This window comes from Apaloderma vittatum, unplaced genomic scaffold (assembly GCF_000703405.1).
Source record: "Apaloderma vittatum isolate BGI_N311 unplaced genomic scaffold, ASM70340v1 scaffold10, whole genome shotgun sequence".
In the NCBI taxonomy this organism is placed as follows: Eukaryota; Metazoa; Chordata; class Aves; order Trogoniformes; family Trogonidae; genus Apaloderma; species Apaloderma vittatum.
In genome coordinates, this window is record NW_009693730.1 from 17876 (window position 1) to 34309 (window position 16434).

The 16434-nt window shown below is 37.8% G+C and overlaps 1 protein-coding gene across 1 annotated transcript in view; it reads left to right on the top strand.

Moving 5' to 3' along the window:
- Nucleotides 1–16434, top strand: part of CDK13 (cyclin-dependent kinase 13) — a 29744-nt gene that overhangs the window by 3691 nt on the left and 9619 nt on the right. The window contains exons 4-8 of the mRNA XM_009864423.1: nt 8184–8373; nt 11600–11656; nt 14417–14518; nt 14638–14715; nt 16215–16331. Coding sequence (XP_009862725.1) covers nt 8184–8373; nt 11600–11656; nt 14417–14518; nt 14638–14715; nt 16215–16331 — 544 coding nt within the window. The remainder of the gene's footprint in view (nt 1–8183; nt 8374–11599; nt 11657–14416; nt 14519–14637; nt 14716–16214; nt 16332–16434) is intronic.

Here is a 16434-nt window from a genome sequence, read left to right on the forward strand (position 1 = left end):
GCAGAAACACCAGGTGACATGGTGGTGAGTCAGAAGATAGCTCTCAAAATTAGGCAGGAATTAGTTTGAGGTTTTTTTCACTAACATCCTTAGAACGTTTGGTAGCTCAAAGCACTGATGTGCTCTTTTTTGGCTGTGTTTTGAAGTGGGAAGCATCTAGCAAAAGAGTTTCTCTAAGATATGTGTAAGTTCGGTGGTCAGCATCCATTCCAAATCCTGACAATGTGCAACAGCCGATTTAGGCTTTTCATGTGAATCTTGTACTGAGTTTTAATTAGGTCTAACCTACTTGGCTAATGAGACCACACTGAGCCTTGACTTACTACTTAATGACTCATTAATTAATTTTCTCCGTTTCTGTTTGGTGCCATGTCTAGGACTGAATTGTAAATTTTTTGGTGTAGTTCAAACTGTGTGTCTCATTAATGTTGAATGTGGGGGTTTTTTTCCCACGTCTGTATTTGTGGTTTTTTTTTAATATTGCTTTGAATTTATTTTTTCATTCTTATTTAATAGCTTATTAAAACATTTTGAGATAATTTGCAAGGGAAGAGGCTTCTCTGGAGATGGTAGAATGAAATTAGTTTCCGATAATCTCTTGAAAAGCATTAGCATGTTAATGAGACTGTCCTATAACAGTTTGTCTGTGAAGAGATGGAAGTTGTTTTATTGGTGTTTTTGATTTTTGTGTCTTTTTTGTTGGTTTTTTTTTTTTTTTGGAGGAGCACTGCATTCTGTATTTTTCTAATGAGTAGTTCGTTGTGAGATGGGGATTTATAGCTGCCACATTGTGGCCAAATCGCGGTCTGTGCAGGGAATGAATGCAAGAGGGTGGAAATTTAGTCATTTTCATGGTGTAAACCATTGCAAACAAAAAAGTAGGCTGCTCAGTGTAAGAGGGAACCATTACAAAAATGGTAGAGATGTCTTACTCGAGCACAATTTACAGTAAAAAATGAAGTATTTTATCCTCTCATGACCATGCTTATGCTTTGGAATGTAATGCTTACAAAGTAAAAATTTTGTGTCTAAGGCCAACTGTGATATCATGGCCTATTTCTTGTCTCCTTATTCACTTTGGTTGTTTTGGTTGGATCTTGGTAGTTTAAAATGCAGCAGATTTGGTTTTCTGACAGTTGTGTAAATGTTGAGCACACTTTGTACAGAACTTATTTTAAGGATGCTTTTGAAGATGGCGACACTGGACGGCGAACCAGCAATGGCTCAGCTTGTCCAACTTTTTCCTTTTTTGAGCTGTTAAATGTTTTCAAGTGACATAATCCTGTGACTATCAACCGCTTGTGTATCTGAGTTGTCTTAATATTTTCAACAGCATTTAACTTTTGAAGAAAATGGAAGAAAAGTATATTTGTATTTTATACTGGCCAGCTTGAGATATAAGTTTAATGACTGGAACAAGTTTAATAGATAGGATTGGTTTTATTCTTTGCAGACCAGCTGTTAGAAATAGCAGCACATTACAAATGTTGTGTTTTTCCATCAGTTGGAAATAGAGTGGATCAAACAGCACTTTTATTTGTATAGGTTGGGCATATACACAGCTGAGCAGGTGATAAATGGGTCTGCTTTACTGAAGATCCAAAGTTTCTAAGCTTGCAGTTTTTGTTATGCGTGAGGCATGCTTGAGGATAAAGCTGGAGCAGGCAATCCCAATTAGAAATGATGATGCAACATCTTGATCCTGAGGCATGATCCCACCAGGTAAAATGTGTAGGTTGGATGTAGTGAGGAGGAGTACCCATTTTGTCTCTCTCTCAGGTAGGTGTCTCTGCCCATAGCTATCGTTCAGAAGGGGGCAGGTGAACACAGAAACTGAGGAATGGGAGCACGACTCAACAGTTTGTGTTGTCTTGTGCCTGTATCTGCGTAACAGCTGACCTAAAAAAAAGTCTGCTTAACACACAGTTCAAAAAAGAAAATAATAAAATTGTTCTAATTCTCTTGGGACATAAAGCTTCATTTGACTTGATAGCACTGATGCGCTGTAGTTTCCATTCATTTTTTTCCCAAAAATCTCAGAACTCCAGTCATTTTTGTTGAACAAGTTTCTTTGTAATGAGCTAGTGCAGGAGCAATTGTAGGTGCCAGGCTTTGGCAGTAGTAGAAGCAGCCTGACACTGTTGGTGCTTACGACCAAGTCTGCTGGCAACTCAGTCACAGAATCACAGAATGTCAGAGATTGGAAGGGACCTCTAGAGATCATCTAGTCCAACCTCCCTGCCAGAGCAGGATCACTTAGAACAAGTCACACAGGAACACGTCCAGGTGGGTTTTGAAATCTCCAGAGAAGGAGACTCCACGACCTCTCTGGGCAACCTGTTCCAGTGCTTTTCATTTTTTGTTTGCTTGAGATAGTTCAAATCAATTGGAATTCATGTTCATGTCCTTTGGGAGCAGAGTTTGGAGCAGGAGGATTGTATTTTGCAGAAGCTCTTCATCTTAGCGTTTGTTGTTCTTTTTGTCTGAGAAAGTTTGTGATGTTTCCTGTGCAACAGTAATTGATGAAAGCAAGATTTAAAACAGAACTTAAAAACAAAGAGCTATTTCTTAGATATACTCAAATATAGACACCTTGTAGGCTAAGTTAGTTGAGCCACTTCCTCAGTTATAATGTGAATCGTTGAAAAAAGACTCTTTGGGTTTTTGTCAGCTCTGGTTTGTTTTCTCAGTGAGTCTGTCATATAAAATGACTTAGGTGTCTTTTTTTTTTTTTTTTTGTCTTGGAGCACCTTTGTTGCTGTGAATTCAAAACCAGTATGTGTACTGACTAACTGGAGGCATTTTAAACTGCTAACCCCAGGAAGGATATATAACTGCATGGGAGACTAACAAAAAATATCAGGTTAACATTGCAGATTGTTTGTTGTGTTTTTTTTTTTCTTTGTGTGTATTATCTTTTTGGATTATGTGTGTGTGTTTCTGTAATTCATTTTAAGATCTAAGTTTACTTTAGATTAAATTTTGAATTGATTTGCAGTGCAAATTAACCTTTTTAGGCGTGAAGTCGCTGTTTATCTCAACAGTAGTACACGAGTCAAAGGGACACTGACTCTGGCATGTTGTCATATGACTAGCCAGGCTACTTTCTCACAGACGTCAAGGAGTACTTAGTCTGTCTGCAAGCTCGTGGTTTGGAAGGAGTCTGTGACAGCAATCATGTCCTCATCGGAGGACATGAACCTTCACTACAGGATTCCTTCTCTACTTGTGTCATAGCTGGCTTTACTTGAGTTTCCTGAGAAGCTGAGCAAAACCAAAGTGAGCTGAATTTTGGAAGCCTCGAGTGATCTACAGCTCGCCTTGCTGCGCCCTAAATAGCTGATAGAAACTTCTTACCCAGATAGTTTTCATGCTACAGCTGAGTTGTCAGGAGCAGCAAGAATGTGTGTTGTGCCCTCCTCTACTCTGGAATGAGTGCAGACCTAACTGGGTGGCTTTTCAACTTGATACACGTTAGAGCAAAATGAGAAAAATTCCTGATTATTAATCAAAGATTTTTGATGTGTGTTGTTTACTTTTCCTCTGCTTTCTGTAGGAGTTGTTTGTTGGTGTTTGGTGTTTTTGTTGAATTTCGTTGTTGTTGTTGCTGGTGTTTGTTGTTTTTTGTGGATGTGGGAGTTGTTTTTTTTTGGATTTTTTTGTTCAGTTTCTTCAGTTACTTGATGAAACATGGACAGTGTTTACTCCCAGAGTTTCTGTGTGCCTTTTGCTGGTATGCCTATTTCAGAACATGTTTCCATGTACATGAAGTTTGGATTGGATTCATTTCAAGAGGAGAATGGAGTTGAACTTGCAATCAGAGAATAACACTGGCATCAAATAATAACTTAATATTGGGTGAAAATGTTAAAAAAAGGTTAAAAGTTCTGGTTTCATTAGATGAAATTTTTCTTAATAAGTTTTGTGATACCTAAGTGGAAGAATGGATATGATAGCGAAGCTTTCCTTAAGGTGATTAATTCAGTAGCTATGCGTTAATTTGGTGTTTTACAAATTAGAAAATAGGTTTGTAAAACGGGAGTAGAAATAAAAGGTGAATATCTAGTTTAAGGGACTTCAAGGAATTTAAATGTAAAGAACTTGAAGGAATTGCTGGACAATTTCCTCATTAGTTTTTAAACTCTGTGACAAAATTGTGTTTAAAACTCTTGGAATACAGTGTATCATGAGTACTGGAAGAGAAATGTTAAGGAAATGGAAGAGTAAATATAATTATCTTTAATTGGGGGAAAAAATCTATGTACTGCATAGAAGAGACTGAGGAGGCTTATTAGAGAAATGAAAACCTGATATAGTGTAATTCTGAATGGTGGGTACAGAACAAAATGTTGAAAACCTGTTCAGCTACTCAGCATTGTACATATCATGCACTGAATGAGGCAGGGATTTATTTATTTATTTTAGACATTTTTGTATTTCAGGATACTACTGTAATACATTTATACAGGCATCAAATTAAAATGTGCACATAATAAGACACTTGTGGTCTCCTGGGTCCTTTAATCTGTATCTAATCGGATGTTTTGAGAAACCCAGAGCACCTTCCCTATGAAATTACATTTGGAAAGTATTTGCTTAACAGCTGTGATCTATATAGGCTTTTGGATCATTCTCCCCTGCTATTCCCAGCCTCAGCCCAAAGCACTTGTGTCTTACTTTGGGAACAAACGTGTATCTTGACGTCCTGTTTTATTGGATCTGTGTGATTTGATGACAGTCCAAAACAATGGAGAGCCTGCCTGTGTCACAAAAATGCCAAGTGTGTTTTGTTAGGTTTCTTGGCTCCCCCAGAAAATCCTTTTTTTATTACGAAAGGCCCTGTTTTGTTGGGTTACCTGTTTTCTACGTGTGGCTTTACAGTGTTATACTCCAGCTCATTTTGTGTTTTGTTTAAGAAAACCACTGCTAGACCTTCATGATTTGAAATACATGAACAGGAGGAGTAGATACATTAATTCTTTAACTGTTCTAAGTGGGTACCTTACTTACTGAACCTTATCAATCTTAGCTGACAAAATGGTCCAAAAGATTGATTTTTCTAAGTGCAGACAAAAGGAGGAAGGCAAGGATTGATCTCATCCATGTGAGTCTCCTTTATTTATTGCATAGCTCCCTGATAGATTCAGCTGCTATCTCTTATCCCATGTTCAGAAGTCGATGATTTTACTACTGTTCAGCTGTTCCAGCTGCTGCTCCATCAGCATGCAGAGTGACATTAAGATTTCTTATTGTCTCAGAATAATAAGAAGGAAATGGGGCACCCAAGACATAAACCCCACTGTTAGTGCTTTGCTACAGCATGTGGAAACAGACTGTAGGCTCCCTCTCCCCCACAGGTACTTACTGGGGAGTGCAGGTCTTTAACATAACAACAGTAAGTAACATTACAGTCAAATATAACTCTGGGTTCATTTGGATTGCATATTTTAGGTATTTCTACGATACTGCTTCTGGAAGTGTGGATATTGGGCAGAGGTAGCATGAAACAAAAGGTCATTTTAAAACATAACACTGAAGTTATCAAATGTCCTGGCTTCATAAAGAACAATTTTTTTCTTTATGCTTTCCTTCTTGAGAAATTTGTTTTGATTGAATTAAAGGAGGTTGTAAACTTGAACTCAGACTATGCTGTAGTAAGCAGGCTTCTGCTGGTGCATGGTTCATTTGTGAAGTCTTCCTGTTTTTGTCTTCCTGAGTATCTCTAGCTTCTTTCCCTGCTACAAAGGATCAGATCCCTCATCTGATGAAAAGCAATAGAGATTTGAAATGATCAAGTGGGATAGCAGTAACAGTCTGTTGACTGAAGCTATACATCTCTGTATCAGAAGAGGGCACCACAAATAAACTAACTGAAGTTTCACTTTGATTTACTCGATACCTTTGTTCTAGCTATGATCACTTCCAAATATGAATTGAGTAATACTGGAAACCAGGTTTTAATGGTTGGTCTGCCAAGGCTGGTAGACTAATAGCTTCTTATAACCAATGAAGAAGACTCAACTTTGACAGGTTTTCTTTTCAGAACAAATTTTAACATTGTATAATAGGTAGTAAAGCACAACTGTAATGGATTTGTGCAATTGCTCTTGTTCCAATATGGAAGGAACAATTAGGGTTCATACTGTTCTAGTGTACGTTTCTCAATTAGAGTTGCAGAAAATATAAATAACTGGGTGTCATCTCCCAGGTACAGCTCTGTTTTATTTATGAATAATCTCTGTTGTTGTCAGCTTTCCTTCTGAGCATACCAATTGTGATTGCTGGCTATAAATAGTGGTGAAAAATTCTGGGGAGCTAGTGGCAGAGCAGGAAATTGCTCAGGGCACAGAGACTACTTTCCCTGTAAACAAGAAGGCTTTGTTCAGCTGATCTCACTGGACTGGTCTGTGACACCACTGACCCTTCCCAGTCTTTCTCCTTGTTGCGTACACACAGTGTGTAGCTTGCTGCTGCGACCGAGTTCCCTTCCCTTTGTATTCCAGAGCAAGAAGATCCCAGGATCTCTGGTATTTGATTTTGTTGAACTGACATCCTCCAAAGGGCATATCTGGATAATTCTGGTGCTGCAGTGTTACTCTTGGGTGTTTTGTTTTGTGACATTTTAAAATATGCTGTGGTTCATACTTCAGCAGTTGCCAGAGAAATGGACCTAACATCAGGTTGCTGAGTGTCTTGTTTTGAAAGGCCAAGACTAGGAGCCTCTGTGCTTGCACTGTGCTGAACTGGTGAACTGTATTGGTGAACTTGGTTATGCAAATAGTAACACAGCTGATTTTTAGTTCTCCATGGCTCTTAATTCTTCTTTCTTTCATTTTGAAGTGGTGGAGTTGGGTTGTACCTACTTATTTCACTTCCACCTCCTCTGTACACGCCAATAGGGATATTTTACATTCAGTATTTTGCTTCCTCCGTATAGCATACAGTAGGACAAAAATATCTAAATTAAAAAAAAAATTAAGTCTGAGCATGTTACGCAGCAGCCTGTGGTTTAGGTGCTTTGCACTGACCTTCTTTTTACAGGTTAAACACTCTAAGAGTAATCTTTTTTTCTGTTTGTTAAATAGCAGACGGATTTGCACTCTTTCTTCCTTTTTCAGCTACTGTGCCAGAAAACAAGTCAGTGCATTACAATTTGGCTGACTTGTCATTATTGCTCCAAGACTTTCACTGACTTCTGAAACTTCTTGAAACTTCTTGTTTAGGAACTAGAACCTGTAATAAATTCTTTTTGGGCAGAAGCTATCTGTACTTCAGAGTGGGGGCTTTGAAATCTCTTAGAGGAGGGGAGGCTTTTGAAATTGGAAGGTAGACAGACCCACTCAAATGTGGTTTCTGCATTGCCACCACTGCTTTGCGGGGACTGCGCTGTCTCCTCTGCCCCGGAGTTAAGAAGGGGAATAATTAAGTATTAAAAAATAGCGGTTGCGCTGGAAATTGGTTATTGCTGTTTCTGAAGCACTCAGCACTTTTCCTCTTTAAGGATACTTATATCTATCAAAGAGTCTTGGCTTTAATAGCTTTATCTCTGGAATTACACAGGCTAACGTGAGATAAGATCAGATTCTTTTATGCTTAATGTATGTGTGCGGCAACTTGGATCATGAACTTGGTCTTTGCAGAGCTGCCGTTGCTAGTAGGTTAGTTCTGCTTTCTCATTTTGTCTTGTCTTAGAGGTATTTTTAGTCTGAGAAGAGCAAGCTTATTTTTGACCCAATTCCACACTGAAAGTTTAAAAAAAGTCAGTCACCGAATCATGACGGATGAATCTAATACTGTACCTATTTTGTTTCTAGATTTCTTCCCAAACTTTACATAGAGAATATTAACCCATTTAATGTTTCTCTGAATAAGATTGATGGAGGTTGAGAGCTAAGGGAGAGTACATGTCTATCTAAAATGCCTTGTTGGTAGCATTATATTTTTTTCCCACAAATAATTGACTAATGTAATTATTTATATGAAAAAGCAGTTTTATGAAAACTTGCCTTGCTGTATTTCATTACTGCTATTGGACGTGAGGTACAGCTATAAATATTTCAGAAAATGTAAACAGTTGTGTGAAAAATACTTCCAACTTTTGAAAGTAGGGAGCAGCAATGCTTTGGACTACTGTTAAATCAATCTCTCTCTGTCTCTCCTACCCTTTCCCTTTCTTTTCCTAGGTGCATTTTACCTGGTGTTTGAATATATGGACCATGACTTGATGGGACTTCTGGAATCTGGTTTGGTTCATTTTAATGAAAATCATATTAAGTCCTTTATGAGACAGCTGATGGAGGGCTTGGCCTATTGCCATAAGAAGAACTTTTTGCACAGAGATATCAAATGTTCAAATATTCTACTAAATAATAGGTATGGATATTACTTAAAGTATGTAAAAAAAATTGTATGCTAACAACATCTTTAAATCTTTCTTCACAGTTCACCTATTTTAAGTCATTAGCAAAACATTTTTTAGATTGCATAGTTTTAAAACTAATTGTAAAATACTAGTCTGCTAATGCTACTGCTAAACACTGGGTCCTGCAATTGTTTAATAAACTTATCTGTGTTAAACCAGCAGGATTAAATCTTGAATCTTTTAGGTCAGAGTATGGGGAAAAAATATCTGAGTCCAAATACATTAAAACAGAATTCTAGGACATAAGGGTTTGACGTATTCTTTTTGCCATCTCATTTCAAGCTGAAGGCCAGGCTGGATGGGGCTCTGGGCAGCCTATTCTAGTGGGGGATGTCCCTGCCCGTGGTGGAGGGGGGTTGGAACTAGATGATCTTTAAGGTTCCTTCCAACCCTGACAATTCTATGATTCTATGAAGTGTGGCTAGACTGGTTCTTCATGAGATAATTCTGAGGTCCTCGTGTTCATCAGTCAGGATGATACTTTAAAAGAATATTCCATCAGGCACATTCAAACGTGCTTTGGCTTGCAGTTATAGCCATAATCAAATGAGGAGAAGAATTTGTTTCTTAATTCTTTAACCACTTGTAATTACAAATCATATCAGTAAACTGCTTTTGCTCAGGGTGCAACAGCAGCAAGTGAAAGGCCTGTGTGAGGACAATAGGCAAGTTAATACAGAAACGTTGTTCATCAAATCCAGCAATGCTAAAACCAGGGATCAACTGTATGAGTGAGGTTTAATAACAGCAAAAAAAGGATATCTTTACAGAGCAGATAGTCACCTTCTGGGATTTGTTGGCAAAAGAGGTTTTCTTGGTAGTGTGAGGAGATTCAGAACCATGAGACATGTTCATGGACAGGTATCATTAACATCTGCTAAAAGGGAACAGACAAAATACCTGGTTTAGCATCCTTAACACAATGGTTGTGGGTGGTGGTGAAGTATGAAGTGAAAGAAAATGAGAAAAATGTCTTCATATACATCAATGAGAAAAGGAAGAGTAGGGAAAAAGTGGGTCTGCTGCTAAATGGGGCGGGAGATATGATAACAGAGGATGCAGAGATGGCACAATTACTGAATGCCTTCTTTGCCTCAGTCTTTACTCCTAAGACCAGCCCCGAGGAATTCCAGTCACTGGAAGTAAGGGAGCAAAACTGGAGTGAGGATGACTCTCCACTGGTCAGTGAAGATGTGGTTAGAGAACTACTACAAAAACTGAAAACACACGAATCTATGGGCCCTGACGGGGAGCATCCACGTGTGCCGAGAGAGTTGGCTGATGTTGTGGATGAGCCGTTCTCCATTTTCTTTGAAAAATTATGGGGAATCGGAGAGGTGCCTGAGGACTGGAGGAAAGCCAATGCTAGTGGAGTCTTCAGAAAGGGCAAGAAGGAGGACCCAGGTAACTACAGGCCGGTCAGCCTCACCTCCATCCCTGGGAAGGTGATGGAGCGGCTCGTTTTGAAGGCACTCTCTAATCAATTGGAAGAAAAGGAAGTTATCAGGAATAGTCAGCATGGATTTACATTCTATGATTCTATGAGCAAGATGAGCCCCACAGTGATCAGGTTCACATGTTCTCCCTGTATATCTACTGCTGCAGTTGGAGACCAAGTATTGGGCAAAAATGGATCAAGGGTCTCTTGGTAGGGCCCCAATTTTGTCACAGCTTTTTCAAATCAAATTTTCCAATTTTCCTCTTTTTTTTCCTTTTCCTTCCTGTAACAAGCTAACAGTAGAGTATTTTCAGCCCTGGATCCCACCTCAGTCTTGCTGGGTTATGCTGCAGACTCTTAAACAGATGTACACATGCCTCCACATGGCTCACTGTGCCCCCAGCCGTCACTTGGCTGTTGGCTCTTCTCCAGTGGTGCTGATCTCTCTGTGCACCTTTGGGAACTCAGAAGCTGAGGTGTAACCTGACAGTGGAAAAGAGTGCATTACTGTAGAGGTGGAGCTTTCTGTTGTACTGTGCTCTCTCTAATCTGGGATACTGATTTTTTTTTTTTTAAATATTTTTTTCCCATAGGATATTTTTTGAGCATCCTTAAACGTTTCCACTGGAAGAAAAAAAAATTCATAGTTGGTCTGTATAACTTTAAGCCAATATTTCTAAAATCCCATTACTAGTTATAGCCTGAAGCCAAACACATGGGTTATATATATCTTTTAGATAGGCAATTTAAATGCCTTTTCTCAAAAGTTCATTCATCTTCTACAGATATGCTTTCTGAGGAATAAGTATGTAAATTTGAGGGGAACGTTTCCTTGTTTATGGGGGTTCTCCAAGTGTTACAGCAATTCCAAGCACATATCTAAGGGGAAAAATGGAATGGAAACTGAGACTTGTATGTTTTATTGTCACAAAATGGTCATTCTTATACACATCAGCAAATATCATCCTAATTTGATGAAATAAAATTAATTTGAAAGTGACTTTTGCATGTATTTGGAAGTGATGGGAGTTTTAAAAGCTCCTAAGTACAGAAAAACAAATCCCCATGTAGCATTCCAATGTTCATGTAACGAATTAGAAAAGCTTGCAGATCACTTTCTGTTTAAAACATCCTGGCTTTACAGATGGTTGGGACTTCTGGTCCTTGAGCAGTGCCTTTTCGCCCTGGAAGCTGCCAGGCAAGAGCTCTGTATCTTCTACTCTTCCTCTCACATATGGGAAAACTCAAGAAGGGGTTAGAGGTTGTGTCATTCACAAGTTGGCTGCTGGCAAAAATAGAAGCCCTTATCTGGTTGCTCACCCTGATTTAAAGGCTGTATTTAAAGTTTACAAGAGCAGAACAGGACTTTGACAGCTTCCTACCCGAAAGTATGACTGCTGATAGTTTGTTGCGTGAATACTTATGCAAGCAGTAAGGCATGAGAAAACAGCAGCTTCCCTCCCTCACTTTTTTCTTGCAGTTACTGATTTGAATACTTTGCACCTAAATTTTGTCCAACATCCAGTGATGTAAATGCTATTTGATGAGCATACCTAATTTTACTTTCTTGTTTTTTCTTTCCAGTAAGTGTATTTTAGTGAAGAGCTGCATAGATTTTTAAGTCATTGCCTTCTCTTTAATGTGGTTTGGTGAAGATCAGTTGCAATTGTCTCAAAACCTCAAAGTTCAGGAAATTTAACAGGTTTAAGTGCTAAAGAATTCTTTGCTTTTTCCACCAGAGGGCAGATAAAGCTTGCAGATTTTGGGCTTGCTCGGCTGTACAACTCTGAAGAAAGGTAAGATACAATTATACTACGAGAAAGTATTCAGAAGCTTAATTTTTTTGTATAACTCTTAAGTATTGTAAGAGCCAGAATACTGTTGTGTTTAGAGGAAGCATTATTGTACTGTAATAGGAGCAATTGCTTAGGAAAGGGAAAGAAGTGCATATTGTCTTGCACTTGCATAAAACCCCAAAACTCTCTCTGTGCAAGTGCCTTGCTTTTCTCAGTGTATTATTCTGGATAGATAACCATAGAGGGTGGCTGTATATTGATCGGAAATGAAGAATTGCAGTCCTAAGTTGGTTGCATTAATATGTAAGTTTTTTACTATTAGTTTCTGGTCCTGTAAACCTAAAGTGTATTCTTTCTGTTGCTATACCTACAAAGAGTTCATTTAGGTAAAGCAAATTTTTTTCTTCCTGAAACAAATTAGTATACAGGGTGGTTTTTTGTGGATTTTTTTTTTTTAATTAAACATTACTTTTGTGTAAGATTTAACCTTACATTTGAAGAGGTTCATTGTATTCTTTAGGCAGTCAGTGCTGTTGAATCTGCTGGAAAATGATATAAGTTTAATAAAAGTTATTCTGAAACTTTTTTCGACTTGTGCTTCTGTTGTTCTTGGCTTCATTATGCTTGTACTCCAGGAAACAGGTGCACAGTTTTTATGATTAAGAACTTCTATATTTATATTGTAATGTCATATGTTTGTCATGTGGAACTGGTTTTTCAAAATTCAGGCTGAATGTTCATTATACTAGTATGTATGTCAGGTGGTTGGATACAGAGAATATTAGCTACCTGAGCTTACTTTAATTTTCTGCATGCCGAATCTGGGAAATAATATCCATAATTCTAGCTTTAGGAGTTTATTGTTTCTGAACAGAGCTCTGAGCTTTTTGTTGAACCTGATAGCATTAGCTTCACTGTCTTCTGAGCTGTTATTTCAGGAACCTATGCTTAAGTACAGTTATGAAAACCATTGAGTGTAGTTGCAGGGTAAGATAATCTTAAGCAGCTGCTGTGTAATTAATTTTTCTTTTGGATGTACTTAGAATAAAAGGGATTGATGCCATGCTTCATTCTTCTTTTCATGTGCACCAAACTGTCCTAGGTTTTTTCCCTTACCAGGTGGGATTTTTTATCTGTTTTTAAATAAATTGAAATTTTGCCTCTAAAACTAACTGTTCCTTAAGAATTGAATGGTTGGAAGTTCAGTGTCTTTATAGCGCAAATAACAGATTTTACTGTACATGAAATGGCAACAGTATTACACCATTATACATAAATGAAACCAAGATTAAAATGTAATTATGCTAGCTAATAGAATTGCCAGTTGAACTTGGGAGGATAACTAGAATCTCATTAGTAGATTTTTTGACAATTGCTTTGTCGTTCATTTTCCTTCTGTGTAGCTTCTGACCTGCAGTAACGTAATTAATGTGTACCAACGAGCGTATGACAGCTGCTGCTTTAAATTCCTGTACTTTACGTTTTTTTTACTGTTGTTTAGAAGTAGTATTTTTTCAAAAGGGTACAGAATTTAGTAGAGGCATAACAGGAGGGAAATAAAAATTTAATTTTAAGCAACTTCCTATAAGTTGTTGTAGTTATGCTCCTTTAAATGTTATGCTGGTGGATTTGATTTTTGGAGTAGGAGATACAACAGATTGTGTAAGAAAGCATCTGTTCAAATAAAAAATATCGTACACTAATATATGAGTGGTGTATCTGTAGAGAAAGTTCATACCATGTAACCATTTCATAGAGGAATACTTGCTTTAGAGATAAATACAAGAAATGATGGAATTGTTCCCAAAGATGTACTATATTTTAAAAATGAACTGGGGAGTTTCTTTTCTTTAAAACAAAGACATGGGAGATTTTGCAGAAATGATACCTGTACCGCTGAGTACGTTATAAGAGCTTCATGCTGTTCAAACTCCACAGTTAGTTACTCTGCTTTCTGTTTGGAGTTACCTAGTGTTGGTAAGAGTGGATTGTTAAAACTGAAAGAATTTTGAGATCATTTTTTAAGACACCCTGGTTGAAACAACATCTGGCATCTGTTTTTTGTCTTCCATTCTGAACTGTCAATGCTGATCTCAGCCTGTCCACAAAAAAAAATAAAAATAAAATTTAAAAAAGTGTGTCTGTGATAGTGGAAATCCTTGCCTTAGTGTGAGGGTGGAAAGGATTATTCTCAGTGATCAAAATCTCTGCTCTGAGCTGTAAAGAATTAAAGATGTTGTGATATATAGGAAGATACTGGAAACAAAGGCTTTGGAATCAAAATTGTTGAAGGATGTAGTTGAAGAAAAATGCTTTGTCTCTTGTTCCTGTTTGCAGACATGAAAGTGACTTTTTCTTTTCAAGATGCTTTTAGTATTTAGTATTCAGTATTCTAATAATCAGTAGCTGCCTAGAAATTACTGGTTTTATCCACCTAGGTCCTTCTTCTGAAATGACCAGCAATGTAATAAATATACGGTATTGGTACCTGAATGATAATTGAGATGCAGGATTCACGTAGCATTGCATCAGCTATGCGATTGTTATTTATTTCTTCGGTTTGTCCTTTGGTAGCCTTGCACACACTGTTGCATTTGCTTTTGTGCAGTCGCAGCTTTGCAGGACTAAAATTAGGAAAAGGGAGTGGAAGATTGTGCTGTTCTTAAACAGCACCACAGAAGTAAAGTCTTCAGAGCATCACTTTCTCGTAAAGGAGATCATAGTAAAATGATAGTCCTCTCTTTTTGCTCCCCCCAACAGCCGACCATATACCAACAAAGTTATTACATTATGGTATCGGCCTCCCGAACTTCTGCTTGGAGAAGAAAGATACACGCCGGCTATCGATGTCTGGAGCTGTGGGTAAGAGTTTGGTACAGCAGTGTAGCAAGCTTAAAAACAAGCCAAAAATACAACTTTAACGTTTCTGCCAGTCTATATGGAAAGACGTAATGATGAAATTGTGCAAAACTGTTTTACAGCTGCATCCTGGGTGAACTTTTTACAAAAAAGCCAATATTTCAAGCAAATCAAGAGCTTGCTCAACTGGAACTTATAAGGTAACTTGTAAGCACCACCATGTAGTAGCTGCCTCATAAATTGTCAGGTTTCTTTTCTTTTGTTAGAGTTAAAATTGGGGAAAACACACTGTGAACATTTACAAGTATTCATTTATTGTCCTGAGTGACTTTTGCTCAGACTCAGAGTATTCTGTGGTCCTAGCAATTTACAGTTGAATAGGAAGATGACTTTTTGTAGAGCAGCTGAAGTTACCTATTGCAGAAGTTGTAAAGAGAGAGTAGTCAAAATACCCGTTATTTTTTTAAGATGGTTTTACACCTTCCTTGCAGCAATTCAAAACAAACATAGACAAAAATAAGGACAAGTGGGATTTGGGAGCAGTAGGTACTTGGCACGCTCCTGGCTTTAAGTTCTTGTTTCAAGCCTTCTGCATACACACCTGGGCTTTATTATTTTTGTGGGAATATTTCTGTTCCCTTACAAACTGCCAGACTCTTTATGGACATAAAAGTTCTCTCTTTCCTTATCTCAGTAAATCACAGAATGGTATGTATATAACTCAGTGGAAGCAGAGCATCCTTTTTTTTTTTTTCTTTATTCAGCAAACAAAAATTGCACTTGATTCCGATACCCTAACTGACCTCATAAGTGAGGAGAGGTCCTCTTCATAACAACAAGGGGAAAAGAGTGAGTCCTACAGAACTTGCAGACCCTGAACTGGAAATGGTCAACATTATTTTAAAAAATAATGAAAATATTATGAAGTTGTTTTTCAAAACAGATTAAACAGTAGCATGTTTATGTGTAATATGTTATTAGCTGGCCTGGAAAAATGAAGTTTTTAGGAGGTGCAAAGCAGATGAGTGGTCATTCTCAGTGTGGGGAGAACAAAACCTGTGAGTTGGGAGATTTTTGCTTTTGAGCACTAGATGGCATTGAAGCACATGACAGCGCAGTCATGGGAAGTTTTTTCTCTTTGTGTTGTGTTGCATTTTTCTTCTGCTGGAAGCTCTTGGTTTTGGCTCTTTTTTCCTCTTCACTGATCCTAAGCGTTTTTGGCAGTTTAAATGTAATATAACAATTTTGTCAACGTCTCTACCACCATCACCTTACAGTCAACAATTCTGCATTTACCCTTTCTAACCTTAATGTTCAAAGATAGTGCTGAAGTAAATTCTGGTAGGAAAAAATAGATTTATAGTTTTTCTTTTTCCTCCTGAAAGTTACATACCCTGATGAGCGTAAAGTCAGATTGGTTTGCGTAGCACTTGGGGCATATAACTAGTAGATCATTAGATCTCTCACACTAACTGTTTAAATCTATGTGGAGGATACTCAGGGTGGAGTGAGGCAGAAACAGAAAACTTCTTAAAGTAGGTGACATTGGACAGTAGAGAAATTTTAGCTGAAAAACCGTGAACATTAAAATTAACAATTATTTTTCTGTTCACCATATGTGCAAACGTAAAATTACAGCTGTGCTCACTTGTAATTTTGGATCTCATACTTTGTTTGTTTTTCCTCCTTTTTGGTGCAGCCGAATTTGTGGGAGTCCTTGTCCAGCAGTGTGGCCTGATGTTATCAAATTAGCTTATTTCAACACAATGAAACCAAAGAAGCAGTATCGCCGAAAACTGAGAGAAGAGTTTGCTTTGTAAGGATGAAGAATTAGTTTGGTCAACTGTAGTAGCATTAAGTTTTCCTGGATACTTTATGAACTGTGCTATTTTCTGGAGAATGAGTGTAGATTAAATGTA